This window comes from Patella vulgata, chromosome 7 (assembly GCF_932274485.2).
Source record: "Patella vulgata chromosome 7, xgPatVulg1.2, whole genome shotgun sequence".
Lineage (NCBI taxonomy): Eukaryota > Metazoa > Mollusca > Gastropoda > Patellidae > Patella > Patella vulgata.
In genome coordinates this window covers 26,286,772-26,305,055 of record NC_065885.2, presented here as the reverse complement: position 1 = coordinate 26,305,055, position 18,284 = coordinate 26,286,772, and the positions used below count along the sequence as shown (strand labels likewise).

Sequence of the window (18,284 nt, the reverse complement as noted above, 5' to 3'; positions counted from 1 at the left end):
TACGCTATTCTTCACGCAGTCACGACAATTTATTCCTTTTTCATTATCTATTTTAAACTATTATAGCAAGAATGCATCTTTAAGTAAGAAATCGTCGGTAATAAGTCATGACATATGTTGGTTAATAGGCCAACAGAAAAGTATGTAACAGCTTGCATACAGATTCATGAACAAATACAATAGAATGGGGTTTGTCATACTGTCTATACCAACGGCGATGATGTTGACGGACAAACACTATGGCACAAGATCACAATAAAGAAGTAGTCTCTCAAGAAAAAAAACAGAACGATAAGCACTCCTTTTATCGCCAGATTATAAATGAAATGAAACGAAATGGGATTTAACGTCCTACTCTTCTGCTCCTATACTGTGCTATGAGGGAAATTTTGCCCGCGTAGCGGAACTACTCTTATATCGAATTCCAACTGCCAAGGGATATTTTACGTACATGCCAATGTATACACGGGACCTCGGATTTTCGTCTCATCCGAACGACTAGACAGCTGTCGTTGTCAGGCCCTCCGTCCTACGCCACTGACAAGGGAAAACCGCGTCGGAAAATCCCGATGAACATTCTCGGCCAATATATAGGGATCGAACACGCGACCTCCAGGCTAGCGAGCCAGCGTCTTACCCACTTATATACATGTAACACAGTATATTATGACGTTTGGGGATCCTTTGCAGAAAAGCTTTAGTAAGCGACAGCCGTAGCATGTTCCTTTGTATTGGAGACTTATGAATTGCTATTAAAAGTTTGCTAAAAGTGACTTATTCCAAACAAATTCATTTCGTATGCTGTATACAATTCGGACGCGTCTGCAGTAAATCATATGTATTGAAGGGAGACAACTACATTTAAGAGCTCTTAAACCAATGGAATCAGACTAGCAATTATTTTGCCCATTGACTTCAATGTTAAATGGCTGTAACATCACAGGCTGTACCTTTTTGCTCAACATTCCGTTGGTTCCAATCTTTACAGGCACAATGGGGACCACATTTGGCAATATCCTCATCATAAATTTGTAGGGGTTGACCGTTTAGATTTTTTGCTACGGGGATTTGAAGTTGACTGGGGTGAAAATCTCACTTTCGACACAATGATTGCTCTGCAGACAGACACTTTACACCCCCTATCCCTCCGCTGTAATATCATCAGTATTACCCCAAACTGCTATGAAATTGCAAATTTGATCCCTTTTCTCCAATTCTAGACCGAAAAGTCAACCCCAAAATGCAGGAAGAGGGCCTAAAAAATTAAGGGAAAAATTGTCTATTTTAACTCGCACTACATTCGTGAATAATTTCTTGTCTTAGTCCCAATCTGCCGGAACCTTTTATCCCCAATGAGCTCACGATATCATGATAGATGGGGTTTTAAATCCACTCAACACAAACTAGATTATTTCGTGACAAGCAAAGCAAACGGTGCATCTTTATTTTAGTAAATAGATTTTCGGTAGAGGTCTTCAGAAGTTGGAGGAAATCTGAGGACCAGGAGAAAACACGAGATAGGCGCTACTGCTTTTCACGAAGTAGCCTTGGATTGAAATTTTCCACGGTCAGGACGGAGCCCCTGCCAAAGAGCAGCGTCTGGTGGAATTAAGAACAGGTCACGTAATGAAGGATAGGCAAAAAGGCCGCTGTCAATCAAAGCCCACTACATGGCGTATGCTCGTCTTCATTATTCCGGTGTACATGAATCACCCATTCCAAAAAAAGGGCGTGTCACTGTTGCATTGTGGGAGATCGGTGAGCAAACTACTCGTAGACCGCCATTAGCTTGCATTGGATTTATATGACCAAATTTCGAAAAACGCCGATTTTACGTTAATTTTAGTGATGGGGGGTATTTCATATGATGTGATAGATACACAGATGGTTGATGCACGTAAAGAATACCTCAGAAAGCACATTCTGAAGTACACAGATCGCAAAAAGGTAAAATGAAAACTCCCATTGAGACTTTAAAATAGTATAAGGAAACGCAGGTTACTTTCCAAAATAAAGTAAGGACTGCAGAATTACACCCCTGGTTATTCCCTTACTTAAATTGAAGTTTTCCTATTCAGAAACTTACTCCATGTCTCAGAAACTATTGTCAATGTAGTTCACAATTGTATAAACCGTAACAATGTGCTAATGAAGTCGGGCGTATGCCATACAGTGTGCTATGGGGGGGGGGGGGATTTGCCGGGAGCACCCAACTGCCAAGGGTTCCTTTACATGCACGTCGATGTGTACACTACATGCACCTTTTTCTTGTACCATCCGAACGGCCACTGTTGCTTGTCAGGCCTTTAGCCTTAAACCTGCACTAACAAATGAAACCATGCCTGAAAAAAAAAACGAGGAACGAACGTGAGACCTCCTGGTTAGCTATCCATCGTCTTACTCACTGAGCTAGCGCAAGATTACGTTAATGTTACTCCAATTTCCACATTCGGCTTCCATCACAGGTTACCAACAAAGCAAAATGGGAGGATCATTTGGTTACTGGAAGAAACAAACTTGGCTGTGTTGAAGAAATACTTCAATCAATTTTATTTCAATAACATCCGATTAAAGAACTTTTGTTTGTTAAAGCCCTTTTGTGTTTTTTAAATTTTATTTGATGGTGAAGGCTTAAATTACGATCGAAATTTGTTCGAATCGCTTTGATGTTATCCGTCAGTTAAAACGGTATTGATACGGATAATGGTGGGTGGCAAAGGTGGTGTTTAAAACCTAATCGAGTGTTGAAATAAAACAAGGGTTTAATCGATCATCATCAAGTTTATTGAAGTTACGAGGTAATTAAACCGACGTGCAGCATGTCAGTGTTATCTGTCGGAAGAGAAAAAAAAGATGTTCTTTCATAGCAGGTCTGTAATTAAAAAAAAAATCGTGATCCGTTTAAAATCTAATAATAAAACGTTTCAGGGGCTATTTTTGGTACAATTAGATTGGCTGACCATTACGACTATAAAGGAAGCACGTAATATTTTAAGTCAATAAACCATTTTCCAGAAATGAAATTAATTTAACAATTAATAGAATTAATAATTCTCAAATTCTTATTAATTTCGAAAGTTATCAAAAGACACTTAGAAACGAAAAACGACTTTAAAGGTTAGTAATATTTATTTAATAAAGTGTGAACAATTAAGGAAAGATTTTGATTAAAAAACAAAATAAATTTTTGTTTAATCCGGAAATGTAGAACCTTTTACTATTTATCATAAATAAATTGATAGACGTACGTGTACATTTAACAACCTAACATCGAGCTGGAGAATATGTGAATAAGTAACGGTAAAAGGAAGCTGATTTCCTTTTCAGCACAATTTATACTCGTACACTTGCTTCCTATTGGTATTTTCAAAGTCCAAAACATCCCTTTTCCAACTAAAAATGATAAATCCTAATGACTTAATTCGATTTTTATACCTTTTTTCTCAACCCTTTCAAAAGTGAACACAGATTGAAAGACGTCAAATTTGGATGTTACACCAACCTTACATGAAAATGGGCGTCACAAATCAGAGGCGACACCTTAATACCAATTCGTTAAGATTGTCCAGGTGCGTTTATAAGAACAGGTCAGTTTAAAACTAATATAATCGTAGCTATAATGGGCGTTGCCAGTTTTAAGATGATACCCACGTCTATTCTTTATTTTAAAATAATTGAAAGAGTCAGGAAAGGGAAAAATCGTATTGAACAACAATAGGGATGGATGAGTGCATCTGAATTACCAAAAAGGCTTTGTGGGATTCACTAAAAAGAAAAAAAAATCCCACATTCAGTATCTGTCTTCACACTTAGAAACGCGACCGTGTTGTGTGGACTTCATTTACACTGCAGCCTCATAACCCTCACGATTTGTATCTCTGTATTGGATACCATGAAATCGCCACACTGCAAACGTTTTGATCATCATCAAATTGACAGAACTCTGGTATGAAGATTATCAGTTTAAAATTTTCTGTTACATAAAAATGGCGATTTTTTTATTACTTAGATTAAATTATATTACGCATTTGATTTATAGAAAGTTTTTATTTTGATTTATTTCAGACTAGAAAGCACGTAGCTGAGAGGAATCGTCGAGCTAGGATAAACTATTACCTAGAAGAAATAGAAAAACTAATTAGTCCATCAATAATACAGGTGAGTTATTATAATATGCTATATAGATCGGAAATATTTACAATAATACAGGTGAGATAGTGTATGTTATATAGGTCTGAAATATTCACAATGATACAGATGAGATATTGTATGTTATGTAAAGTTGGAATATTTACATTAAAATACATCATAGATTACTAGTTTAGGTAAATGGAATAATAGCTTTCTAATCTTTAAGATGTACTCACAGCTTCCATAGTTTACTTACTAATTATAAGTATCAACACTTATATTGATCATCGTTGTGTTATATACATTCACTGGTTCGTATATTCAAAGTTAAATAGAATGTTTTGATTTTTTCAGCCAAGTTCTCCAGCGAAACTAGAAAAGGCAGAAGTTTTGGAGAGAGCGGTGAATTATTTAAAACGGCACAAAGCATCACGTGAGTAAAGACAAAATGTTCTTATTTATCGAGTTTTATTTTGGTTTCTTAGGAGGTCTCTCTATCTCAGCAGTATTGTTGGTAGGTCTCCCCGAATATTCCTGGTGTTTGACGACATCTGACTGATTACAAATCATTCTTATACTTTTCAAAATCTGAGAACAACAACTATAATGTATATGCTATCAAATGTTTTGTCTAAGGAAACAATGAATCAAAATGAAATAACGCCAACGTTCTTCGACAAATAACCTTTGTCATGTTCTACATGCATCTATAATCCGAGATAGTCAGTGCTTGTAACATGCCGATTTAGAATGAATGGTTCGCTGGCCATCTTTTTTTAAGTATTGAAATGGGTCTTGTGTTTACTAAGTTCCCCTTTTGAAATACGATGCGTGTCTTTCATTTCTTCCATTAAACCTCTCAATATCTTTATTTTTCTTTGCAGAAATGAATGTGCATCAGAATTATATACGGGGATTCTTAGAGTGTATCAGAAGTATCCAAGCTTTGATGTTAACTATGAAGGTTTCGGAAAATGACGTCAGACATATCTTCCACGGATGCTTAGCAAGTGTTAAAAATCGATTACAAATTGGAACCGGACAGTTCTCTGAGTCTACAGAAAGGAACTCGGAGAGTCATGATAATATTGCGGGAAGAAGAATTCGGCTTATACGGCACGGAATTTCCAAAAGTCCGTCTAAGGGATATAACATTGTGCGGAGTCGACGAGCCCCGCTTGGTGAACTTTCTACCAATTCGTTAGAAAACATAGCGCAATCGCCAGAAGAATGTGTGTCGGATTATGAAATGTCGGACGATGAAAATCATGCTGTGGATTTAACCCTTACAAATAAATTGAGTTTTAATAAAAGTTCAAACATCGACGAACATTCATCAGATTCTCAAGAATCTCATGTGACTCAAAATAAATGCGATGACGATTCTATGTGGCGACCTTGGTGAAATTATTCCTGAAATTATCTATCTATAATATACATGTTTATAAACATAATTAATATTTTCCACTTTGTATATATTATGTAAATAAGTAATAAAAGGTAGAAAATATATTATTTGAATCTTGTTATATTTTGCTGCAGAGTAGAATACGAAAGTGAAGCACAAATTTGTTAATGATCAAACGTAAATAACAGGTGAATCGGGTGTTCGAATACTAAATCCTATAATTGAAGCTAAATCTTTTCGGGCAATTGTATTATTATGGGTTGGCATTCTACTCCAAAGATCAGACTAGAGTGCGCGGTTGCTTGGGCGGGGCTGTGATGTAATGGACCATTCACATAATATATTATCAATTAATAATTCAGAAATGTATGTTAATGAAAGTTATTTCCCATACAGATTAACGAGGCAAAATATATGATTGTTAAAAAAACAGGCTAGAAATATATCATCTTCATATTGTCAAGTGTACGTCACATGAAAACAAACCATCGTTCAAATGCGGTGAGATTGGTGTCGTTCGAATAAAAGAACACTGTTGTTTTGTTTCTTTTTATGACCTTAATTAAGAAGGAGGACAGATTGTTTAACAACCCTGTTATAATATCAAGTCTTTGAGACTAGTCGTAAGGGTTGGTTTATGGTAGTATTGTTTAATGCAAGTAAATGATTCTATATACGATTCAGTCTGTTAATTTTGTAAGAAAAAACGTCTTAAATTAGTGAGTAGGCACCAATACGTAATAAAATTAAACTATATAGTTGTTTATCTATGCTCAGTTGAATCTACTGTTGAATTTGTATCTTTGAAAATAATCACTATTCCCACACAATGCTCCATTGGGAGTCAGTACTTGTGCATTGGGAATCAGTCGGTGTTTATGTACTATAAGATCGCGCAACAAAAAAGAAACACGGTTATTAACATAGATGTGTGATCGTATCTCTCAAGTCTTGAAGAAGATAAACTGCTGTGACCATTTTAGTTTGTAAGTTTACGGTTAAATGCAAGTCTATAGTATCATGACACCGGTTTGACATATTAGTACCGACAAGGGGTATTTATTTGGGCGTGTAAAAGGCTACCCCTCATTACGTCATGGTTATAATGACAGCAGGGGTGTGTTTTAGTGTCGTGGTGTTATTTAATTAGACCATTTTACAGTAGGACAAAAAAATGGTAGCGATAATCAATCCTTTCAGGGAAGAAACAAACAAAAACTGTTACTCCTGTGGTGAAAGTTCATATGGAACCATAGCCGTGTTGCTCTGACAAACGTACATATTCTTGAAACAATGGCTAACTTTGTCATGGACATTGTTGCCTTTGTTTTTTAACAATTCGGATAATGAGGAAACTCAGAAACATTTGGGCACCTGTTTCACTAAATCCAGTAACTGGGATATTTATGTAAAGTATCTTACGTCCAAAATAAATAGTCGGGTTGGATGGCCGAATGGTTAGCACGTGCGCGCTGTATCATAAGGTCTGTCATTGAGTCAACTGGCGTGGTTTCGATTCCCCGGTTGTACGTGACAAGGAATGGGGTCGCCTGTCTAACCTCGTGGGTTTCCTCCCACTGCTAAAGATCCCTACGCGCAAGCGAATTATTGAAATAAAATTAAACCATATGTTAGTCCCGAAATGACCTAGTTGGTGTCGAGTGGACTTTAGACCCAATCTCTCTCTCTCTCTCTCTCTCTCTCTCTCTCTCTCTCTCTCTCTCTCTCTCCCCAAAGTAAATAAACTGATAAACTACCTGCGAGTTTTTAAATATCGTTTCTCTCTCTCTCCAAAGTAAATAAACTGATAAACTACCTGCGAGTTTTTAAATATCGTTTAAAACGAAAATTTTAGAAAAAGTAGTTATTTCATTAATTTTATTCTTCATGTATTCGATTATGCATTGTAAATTGATAAATCAAACCAACTTGAAAAACTTCAGCCTACCAACAGAAACAAAAATGATACTTTTCTATAAAATCATAAATTTATGGTCTGGTACCAAATTATCTAAATGACATAGTTTTTCCGTTTGTCTTTGCGAACCTACCCTAACGTTTTCGATTCAGTAAGAATGTGCTATTAAAAGCAATTAAAAATTTAATATGCGTATGGATTCTTATAATTTATTAACCCGAATATTAATAACATCATCGTGGCACACTGAACAATATATATTTTTAGAACGTTCTTGATATTGCTTGATATTCTTTGCTTAAATAAACGTTAAAGTAACTTGTATTCCATGTAATTGTGTCATGTTTTGTTCTTGATATTGATGTTAAAGGAGCTACAAATTGACACAATTAATGGGTCGCAGTGCATATAATAATGTAATATGAATGTATATAAACTGATTTACATTCAATCGTTTCCGTTTTTACTCTTGATTTCAAATCAGTTATTATATGTTCGGCAAAATATGCCAGAAGTCTCAATCAAATGGCAATCTCTAACGTCTGGTTATTCCAGTCTACACTGTGAGTATTTATTTCGCATGATCTCCAGATAAGAATATGGCCTCACCGTTTGACATGACTTGTGGAAAATGTCTAGTCTCGTTCTTATGGTACACGATTCGTGTACCAATGGTAAAATGTTTATTTTGTCTTAAATATTGCATATCAGCTAGAAGCCCATCTTTTCCCGGTAAATTGACAAATAATTCGTGTTTTCAATGTCGAAGACTTTGGATGATATTGAATTAGAGACTTAGCTACTTTAATGCAAATTTTACGTGACTGTTACAGAAAGGAAATAGGTAGATTAAGTAAGAAAATCCCTAATAATAATAACTGTTTGTATCCGCAGGTTGACTTAATTTACGTGTATGCCGACTAACGGTTATAAGGTTCATTAACCTAGTAAGGTAACGGTAGATCATGCTTGATTAAACATGACAATATCGGCATGCTTGATTTAACACTTATCCTCTTACTACTGTCAATAATAACGAGGTTTTTAACATGTTTTACGACATTTTGGGTTGACATTGTGACAACTTCATTTATCAAACTATTACTTCAGTATTAAATCTGTGTTACGTTGAAGTACCTGGGAAAAAATTGTCTTTTTAAAGAAGCTGAAACATTTAAAATGTATTGTCTGGGTTGTATTCTAGTATTCTTTGTGATCTACGTTTTCTGCAGGTTTAAATGGGTTGTCACAATAATTATATTGCTTAATGCAAATAAAAATCCTGGACAAAATGCACAAATTATTAAAAAAAAATTAATATTGAACTGTTCCCAATGGTTCTTAAAATATGCATGGTAATACATAAAAAAGGTAAATTACTTAATGCAAAATGGATACAATACAGATGGGATTGATTATTTTGCACTTTAATTCAACGGTATATTTGATTAATTTTCGCTCTACTTATTCGGGTCGATTCTTAAATATTCCATGCTATGCAAGAATACCTGGCGTATGATTTGGATGAAATTAATTTCAACTCTTTAAAGTTCCAAATCGTCTAGTTTACGATCTTTTTGAAAAACATTAACTCGAAACGCTAAATCCAAATCCTGTACAGTTATTTAGGCTACTATCTGAGATCTGTGTTACTTTTTTCTAAGAAGTACAAAACATTCAGTTCCCACGAGGGGTTGATCATGAATTCGAAAACCATGCCTGCATTCTTACTGAAGTTGCAGGGGTAAATAATTATCGTATGTATCAAGTCATGCATACACATGAAAATTGATATTCCTTAATTGAGTTGCGTAACGCCGTAATACTAATGCGATCATATTCGAAAGGGTCAATAATTTTCGTACTTAAACCGCTTTTCTTTATGGCGTCCTGAGAAACCTGATGTATTAAGATGCTGGGCCCAGTTTCTCGAAAACTGAACTAAAGATAAAATCCAATTTTAGTACATATTTCAATTTTGATTGGCTAAGCACTAAAATCAATCTAATATTATCCAATCAAATTACTAAAATTTGGATTTTATCTTAGTTAAAATTTCGAGAAACAGCCCCCTGATCACATACTAAAGGATGGTAATTTAACTGTACAGCCGAGTTTCTTTATTCTGTGATCACAAAGTAGAAATCCGGTGTTGTTATCTCCTGAATATATTTCTTATACTTAATACGTTCAATGAGTTAGAATTACCATATTCATTAATCTGCTAACAAACACTGGTACACCAGAGTCATAAATACAAATTGATGTGATGATTTTTTGGGAGGGTAAATTATTCTAGCTATATTTGATATTAGTATAATTGAGAAAATTGCAATCCTATTGAAATGACTTGCCATATTAAGATTAAAGATGAGCAGATCGGTTTAAATTTTTAAGAGTAACTTGAAATTATAAATATACAATTTGATTCAGTTTACCGCCATTTATGGTCGACTATACCAAATGGAATATTCCTGTCTTTCATTGGATTTCCATTCTCGGACATAAAAATGTCATTTGACCCATGTACAAGAAACCAGATCTTTGACTTAAAAGTCAAGTGCAGACTAATTTATTGTAGAATGGGTTAACGTGCACAAAAAGGTGGATATTAATTCATGTATCTAATACGCATAGAGATGGTGGTATACATGTACAATCAATATAAACCAATGTAAACTTTAAATGAACATCACTTCAGTAATAATTTAATGATTTAAACACGATGAACCAAATGCCCCTTTGGTTATGCATGGCCCTAAACTCTATTATTTAACCTTTATTCCGGTTATATATATATTATTGCGTGTGAGCGTTAAGCCCCTCGAATGAAAGAAAACGCATTGACATAACTCACCAACAATTCAAAGATCGGCTTTATAGTAGTCAAGGTCAGGAGTTTAACTAAAGTCAATTTAAAGAGCATTTTCCGGGGAAGGGACGGACCCCTGGCTGTGAAGGCTTTGTACTACAGGGGTTTATAGAAACCTTGATTCTGCCCCGTTGGATGTGAAAACTGAGACGGATGTCCAATCGGTATTCATTAATACAAATCACCATACTCTTTGGTTTTCTTCTTCGTCGTCTTCTGTGTCAATAGACAAGCAACTCATCACCTAACTAATGTTTTCTGCCAGCCCATAAAACACCTCTCTGGATGGTCATCTTTCAATGGTGAACAATCTATTAACAATATATTTCAATTCGTGGCATATCATTATTTCTTTTTTCCGGGGGCATAGTTAACAAAAAGTTTTAAAAATATCTAAACTTGAAATATTTATGGTTGACACTACTTGATGCATCAGATGTTGTTGTAATCAATTCTTGGTTTGAATTAAGTTGAACTTGAAACAAGCTTTAAATTATTTAAGATAAAATAGAACATTTTAAATCATTTGAATCGGTTAGTAAATTATAACAAGAATACAGCGGGTGTTCAAACATATAATAGCTTTTAATGCATAATTATGTTAAATGTTGATTGATTCATCCATCTGTTTATTTCGCCATCTATGCATCAACGAAATTCATACTGTGGGATGGGTGGGGGCAACCATGCGAGTCCGGTTCTTGCCTCCGGAAATGTTTTATGCTAAAGAACATGCATTTGCAAACTTATATAGTTGCGGATCTGATTTAGGCGCCTTCTGTATACAAGCAGCGTCACTCTAACAATCTCAATGTGCAGATGTCAAATGATCAAATATTGATGTACATAAATTAGTTGTTAATTTCCTGATACAAGATATCAATCCCCCTTCGGAGATTATCCCAGAAACCGGACACAGTTTTAGATACATCAAACACAGTCTGAACCATTTTAATCTTGCAATATGTTTCCACCCAAGGCTGGATTACTTATCATTCCACATATCCTCTCAATGTTTTGAGATGCGCTGTTAATTTTACTATTGTCTCCACAGTTAATTTCTACTGTTATGAATTTTTTTTTCTAAAAAAAGGCGATCAGTTCAGAAAAATAAAATTTTGAATTATATTATAACGTCTCTTTGAAAATAATTTTAAAGAATAGATTTGAAAAGTCAATGTACTAGAGTTGGAATGTGAATTACAGGGTCGAATTACCAATGTCCATAGCTGAAGTATCTTGAAAACGTTTAACAATAGATCATCGACATCACCTGGTTATTATAGCTTTAATCTTACCGCTTTCTACCATTCAACTCCTTAAACGACAATCATTTATCTGCAAGTTAATTACATGTTAATGGTCGCGCATTCACTTTATAATATAACATTCTCTCATGAACAGTTTGACATTTAAATGGCTATGAGGGTAAAAATAATCTGTCGAAAGTACACTTTGACGTATGGAGATCTTAAATTGGACGGCAAAAAATATAGAGAGTAACCCCACCCAAGGGCCGGATAAAGCTTGCGTGGGGCCCCTGGTGGAAAATGTCACTGGGGCCTTTGCGCCAACAGTAAAGGGGGGCGCTTCACCCCTGGTTGCCATAGCTGCGAATTTCATTTATGCCACCCCCTCCCGATATATGACATATTTATATGAAATTTATTTATGGTACACATCTTTTATTTTTGAATTAATTTTGGGTCCCTTTAATATTGGGACCCCTGGCTACAACCCAGTCACCCCACCCCCTTAATCCTGTCCTGCCCCAACCCCTTATTGTATTTTTGAAAAACTCAGAAGAGGCTACTGGTTTAAATGCAATTGTCGGCACTTTATAACTATCATGTTACATCAAAATATATTATGCATTCTTTATAGAAACCATTTATAAATTGGTTGTATAGGTTCGTTTATTAGATGCACGACTAGTAATTATTTCCCTTTATCTATTCATGGCGCTAAAAAGGCAATTTTTGCCTTAATTTTTTTCTCGCCATTTTAACTGAATTTTTTTTTATCTAAAACTGAAGAAAGAGGGTCAAATTTTGCAATTTTATAGCAGTTTTAGGGTACTATTGATAATATTATACATTGTATATATTATATGGGGTACAGTCGAGCAATCATTGCGTCGAAAGTGTCATTTTGATCCAAGTCACCATAGGGCATAAAATCCTTACAGCAAAAAAAAAAATTAAACGGTCAACAACACCCTACAAAGTATTTAATGAAACGAATGCCAAATGCCGATCCCTAAAGATTTGAACCGACCATGTTACAGCAATGACAAAGAAATAGCTAGTCTGAAACCGTATGGTTTTAGAATGTAGTTATCTCCCTTCAGACTGAATTACTCCCCTTTGCTAAATTCTTACTTATTAAAAGTAAATTATTACTCGCTTCCGAAAGAAGCCGGAATCTTTTATTTACTATTTTGTTTGTGTAGAAACGTAAATATTTAATTTCCAAAAACATAATTATGACCGATGAAGATATCTCGGAACAGGAGAAAGACACACAGGCGTACGCAGCCCTTGGTATAGGGCTAATCTGTATTGTTGTGGGGTTGCCATTATGGTGGAAGGCTACCGAAGTTTACCGGGTACAACTCCCATATTCAGATATAAACGGATTATCGGAAATACCCCTGACTTACACCGCTGAAGTACAGGTGGTTTCTTTTGATGATATCTGGACAAAACGAATACTTGAGATTTCGCGATTACTTCAAGATAATCTTTCAAAAACTACTGGCACTGAAATCAAAGCGAACTATCGCTTGAGTGTTAGGGAGCACACAACAGAAGAACTTGATATTTTTAAACAAAAAGGTTCAGTACCAGATTTACCATTTGTTGATGATGAACTATCTAAATCTAAGCTAGTCAGTGGTGACAGAAATAAATACTACATTTTTCTAGTTCCAAAATTCTTCAAGCTAGATTATGCTTACATAGGAAAGCATCATAATATCTTTATAAGACCACTCAATGATGTCACAGAGCTGGTCAAAGACATTAGTGGGATCATGAAATCATATGTCATTCGTGAAGATTCGGTGGAGAAAAGTATACTAAATGCAAAAGGTGCTCGTTCTTTAAAGCCTGATAAAGAAAGTATGCGATCTGTGCGTTACAATCCGGGCTATGACATCACTTTTACACTGACTGTTCCACAACCAGATATTTTAGATGTACGATGGCAGATAGAAGAGGCAGTAAAAGCATACTTAGAATCCATGACAAACAAGTTAAAAGAGTACACATCATTTGAAATAAAATCTCAGCTGCAGTATTTTACCACCTTTCAATCCAAGCCAAAGTATGATGAATCTTTGAAAGAATATTATTATCAGGAGCAGAATCTGCCACAACTAATAAACCCGATAGAATCAACTCTGGGAACCTCCTCTTCTAATAATCCAGAGCTTAATTTCATTGTTTACATTCCAACTCGTGATAAGTCGCCTCTTTACATACGAGATAAAAATGGTAATAAGGTGAACAGTAATGCCTTTCTGAGTCCACGTTGGGGTGGTGTCATGATATATAATGTACCAGAATTGAATTCATCTGCATCTTTGCCGTATCTTGTTCAAGTTGACATGAGACAAGTAATGGCAGTGTTTGTTTCTCAGATACGACTTTTGCTTAATGTAAATTCTGCTGCACAGCTTGGTAGTAAAGATGTTGTTTTTGAGCCCGTTGGTGTTGCAGGAATCACTGATATTGAAATTGATGTATGGCTAAGAAACCGTTGTGTAGAAAATTTAGCCACTTCAATCAACACAATACAATCTTTAGCTCAGTTATTGGGCCAGATTAGTAATATTGTGATTAAAGATGATATAGGGAGTGAGGTGGAGACTGCAGTGGAGTCAATTAAAAACAGTCAGAAACTGCTACAGGCTGGGAACCTTGTGGGAGCTTTCCAAGCTTCAAAGTTAGCGATTATTGCTTCTGAAAAGGCATTTTTTGATCCCTCTTTATTAGAATTGTTATATTTCCCTGAAGATCAAAAGTTTGCTATTTATATCCCCCTCTTTTTACCTATTAGTATTCCTGTTATCGGGTCAATATACAAAGCTTTCAAGCATTTTAGGGGCTCAAATAAAGCTAAAAAGGATTAATAAAGATTTAGGAAATATTTAATTTTATTTTTAAATTGTGATTGTTTTATGATCCATTATTATTGAGCAATCTTAAACATACATTATGCAGGAGCTAAATCTGCCTATTGCAGGTCTTTCGTTAGGCCTGAAATGTTTTCTAAATTATTAATTAGACATTAATTAACATATCCAGGCCATAATCAACTCTCGATGGCGTCAAGATTTCTCCAATATTAAATAGATTAGAACAGTTCAGCCATATTTTGATTTAAGCTAAAAATCGAGGAGCGAGACTTAGCTTCGAACAACCAGTACAGTGGTTGAAATTATTGCACATGTCTTGTCAAACCTTCAAAGGCTAATATCTTCTATCGCAATAGAGTAATTTGAATGAAATTTTCAAATTATTAATTTTACATTATCTATTTTCGAACTATTATAGCAAGATTGGCTAGCTCTTTATTTAAATCTTACATAATGTATCTTTAAGTATTCCCCATATGTTTGAAGTAAATCACCTTTGTTTTCAGAGAAAAATATTTTTCAGGAAAACTTACACTCCTAATTGTACAGAGCTTGTCGCATCACTAATCGAAATAATACATCAGATAGACCCAATTAAATACTTTAGCTCTTTTATGTAGAAAACTCTCAGTTATTCTTTGAATTGCTACCCAGATGATCCATGTACATTCCAAATTATAGAACTGACAAATTTATATACATGAGTGCTTACTGCTTACTGTTACTGTTATCATTTTTTTTAAAAAAACAAACACAGAAAACACATATTTGCATTCTGCCACATCTCTAATAAACTTTTTAAATTCTTTATCAAATATATGACCAGTCCTGGCTTAATGAGATAATGTACAAGATGTAAAACAAAAAATCTCATTTTACTGGGGTTTTTTGTTTCATGCGTCAGTCTTCAATAATCACGTATTTGTTATTTCAACAGAGCTCAAAGGTGAAAACTTATCAGAAATGCGCAACATGTGCTGGTTTGGCTTTCTATAAAGTCATGCTTCAGTAATTTTCAAATTTTGCTTTTTTTAAAAAACCAATTAAAGCTATACAATACACATATTAATTCCTCTATTCTTTTAAGATAAATGCAGATATCACATTTAAATGTATGCATAGCTGTATTTTAATTTTTGACCCATGGGTAGGGTGACCCACCATAAATAAATATCTCCAAATATATCAACTATTACACCACAATATTTATATATACACCATGGTTACGAGTGTTGGCCATAACATCCGGGCACTTGTGAGTAAAAAATAGGTTACGTGCCCTTGTTTTGAAATTAGTCTCACTTAACCAGTCTGCCGACCATACTACGTCTGATTGACAGGCCGGGATAATCAAGACTACTTTTTTACGAAACAAAACAGACAGCTGGAACAAGAAATTGAATTTAGAAAGACGCACGTTAGGCAACTCAACAATTGTTTTAAGAACCTTGTAAAAGTAAAACGAAACTACTGCTAGTATCATGTTCTTGCCTAACGCAAGTGTTTCAGAGATATTATTTGTACTAAACCAAAAGATGCCACTCATAACGGTACAGTTAATGATAAAGCAAAACGAACATAAATTTCTAAAGCTGCTGTAATAACCAAAAAGCTAAATATTACTGTTATTCAGAATCGTCAACAATAGATTTTTACGGCTGATATAGTTAATATGTGTAGAGAATTGCATGTGCGATGGCTATTTATAGTCTCATAGACTCTAGTGCTGAGTATTATCATACTGCGTAGTTAGTGAGAAATCACTTTGAGACAAGCCACTGAAGCGTGCACATTCGCCGTGTCGATCCAACTTTCTGTAGAGAAAATTTTCACTGCACGGGTCACCCTACCTTTGGTTTCATCAAGCTAGAATTGGTCACATATTAGATAACATAAATATTTTAAATTCTTATAACTGTTTACAATAGTTTAAATGTTAACACATTCAGTTTAATAAATGTGCATTTATACATACAGTATTTTTATATCACCTTCAGTTTTTGTACAATGTTTATATATAGTATACACATTTTCATCAATAAAATTTATATACCTTTAAGTGTAATTCGCATTGTTTATTTGAGCATGGATAACTAAGCTGATCTGAGCTGAGTGGTCTCACAGTCAATCAATCGTACTCCGTCCTTAGAATACCTCAGTGCATGACAACAGAGAAGCTTCAGAATTGGGGAAAGGATATGAATATTTATTGTAAAAACACTTTTAAGACACTCACATGTAGGTACAGCTATATTATCCGAATCTGTCCATTACCTGATAATTTATAATCTTCATCTTGCCAGTGGGGTATGACAAAGAGTAGCTTCTAGTCATTCGGATGAAAGAGAGAGAGAAATGGGGTTTAACATAAACTCGACATAGACTACCGGGAATGAGCTAAATAACGAGTTTAAATTTCGAATTTAAGCCCATGGGCTTAAATCTAAAATTTATTTCAGAGTGGTCTCCCTTTTAAATTTTCAAACCACATGTGAACTACAGGCTACGAGATGTTCTCCAGTCACACTCCGGTCTTGTACTGCCAGGTGAGGACCAACTCAGTGACCACCCGTTCGAGGATTCCAGCTCAAACGAGGACATTGATGGGTAAAGGATGCTCACCATACTAGTAAAAGCTAGCCCTGAGATCTGATTTGTTCAAAGAACTTTGAAATTTAAAGTGTATGGACATTTTCTTTATGTATTTCTGAACATTTATGTGACGGTGTATCACAATTGTGTTTTAAAGGCCATTTTTGTTGATGAATTTGATTCATTCCATTTAAAATTATAAAAAGAACCCAAATGTTTGTCGTTTTTTCCTCTTTTCGAGTTGAAGCCCTGGGCTTAATTTCAGAAGAAATGTTTCATCACTGACATGGTCAAATTCGAAATTAAGCCCAGGGTTTAATTACGAGAATTCTTGGTAGGTAATTTTGGGACTAACACATGGTTCAATCTTTTATTTCAATAATTCGCTTGCTTGTAGGGGTCTTTAGCAGTGGGAAGATTTTTTTATTTCAATAATTTGCTTGCTTGTAGGGGTCTTTAGCAGTGGGAAGAAACCGGAGAAAGCCCACAAGTTGGCACAAGGTTCGACAGGCGACCCTACTCCTTGTCACGCACAACCGGGGAATCAAAACCCTGTCAGTTGACTCAATGAGAGACCGTATGATACAGTGCGCACGTGCTAACCATTCGGCCATCCAACCCCCCTGCCCCCTCATTCGGAAGAAATGTACACGTTGGGGATTTAATTTAACGTTCTACTTTTCTGCACCAAATAGACGCGGCTCCTTGCCAAGCCTTTTGTCATGTACCATTGACATTGTGAGTTCAACAGCACTGTGATAATTCCTCTTGTTAGCATGTTTGCATTGAAAGACATCTAAATAACACAAATTTGCAGAAATGTCGGACCAGGGATCAACTGTTTTAAACTAAAGGTTTCTGTAATCACCACAATCAATTAGATATATATATATTGGTCGTCTTCTTTAATTAATCTTTAAGTGGCATTTAGTGATTGGGAAACACAATTAACACTAGAGGGTCAGAAGTGACAGCTAGAAGAACACAATTTTTCTGGGAAACGTTTCGACAAGTCGTTATCAAGCACAATGACATTTAGTAAACTTGAGTTGAATATATCTTTAATTAAATTGTACATCTTTAATATTTAAAATGTACATCTTTAATATTTAAAATGTACATCAAAATTAATTTTCATAATTTAATTACTTTACATGACCCTATCGAGTCTAATGATAATTTAAACCCTAACAACCAGTGAAATAAACAGCTTGCCGTTTGA

General features: G+C 35.1%; 1 protein-coding gene and 1 long non-coding RNA gene across 2 annotated transcripts; both read left to right on the top strand.

Moving 5' to 3' along the window:
• The first annotated feature begins 3,388 nt into the window (after nucleotides 1-3,388).
• On the top strand, nucleotides 3,389-5,519 carry LOC126828341 (uncharacterized). Its single transcript, XR_007682999.2, has 4 exons — nucleotides 3,389-3,587; nucleotides 4,066-4,158; nucleotides 4,486-4,564; nucleotides 5,016-5,519. It is a non-coding gene; the product is annotated as an uncharacterized LOC126828341 (long non-coding RNA).
• A 7,210-nt stretch (nucleotides 5,520-12,729) lies between these two features.
• Nucleotides 12,730-16,529, top strand: LOC126828335 (GPI transamidase component PIG-S). The gene has a single exon (XM_050558029.1). The coding sequence runs from the start codon at nucleotides 12,815-12,817 to the stop codon at nucleotides 14,462-14,464; it is 1,650 nt and encodes a 549-aa protein (XP_050413986.1). The 5' UTR covers nucleotides 12,730-12,814; the 3' UTR covers nucleotides 14,465-16,529.
• The last annotated feature ends 1,755 nt before the right edge of the window (nucleotides 16,530-18,284 follow it).

Excerpts from the sequence above, each read along its gene's own strand:
- LOC126828335 (XM_050558029.1), top strand. The coding sequence starts at position 12,815 with ATGACCGATGAAGATATCTCGGAACAGGAGAAAGACACACAGGCGTAC.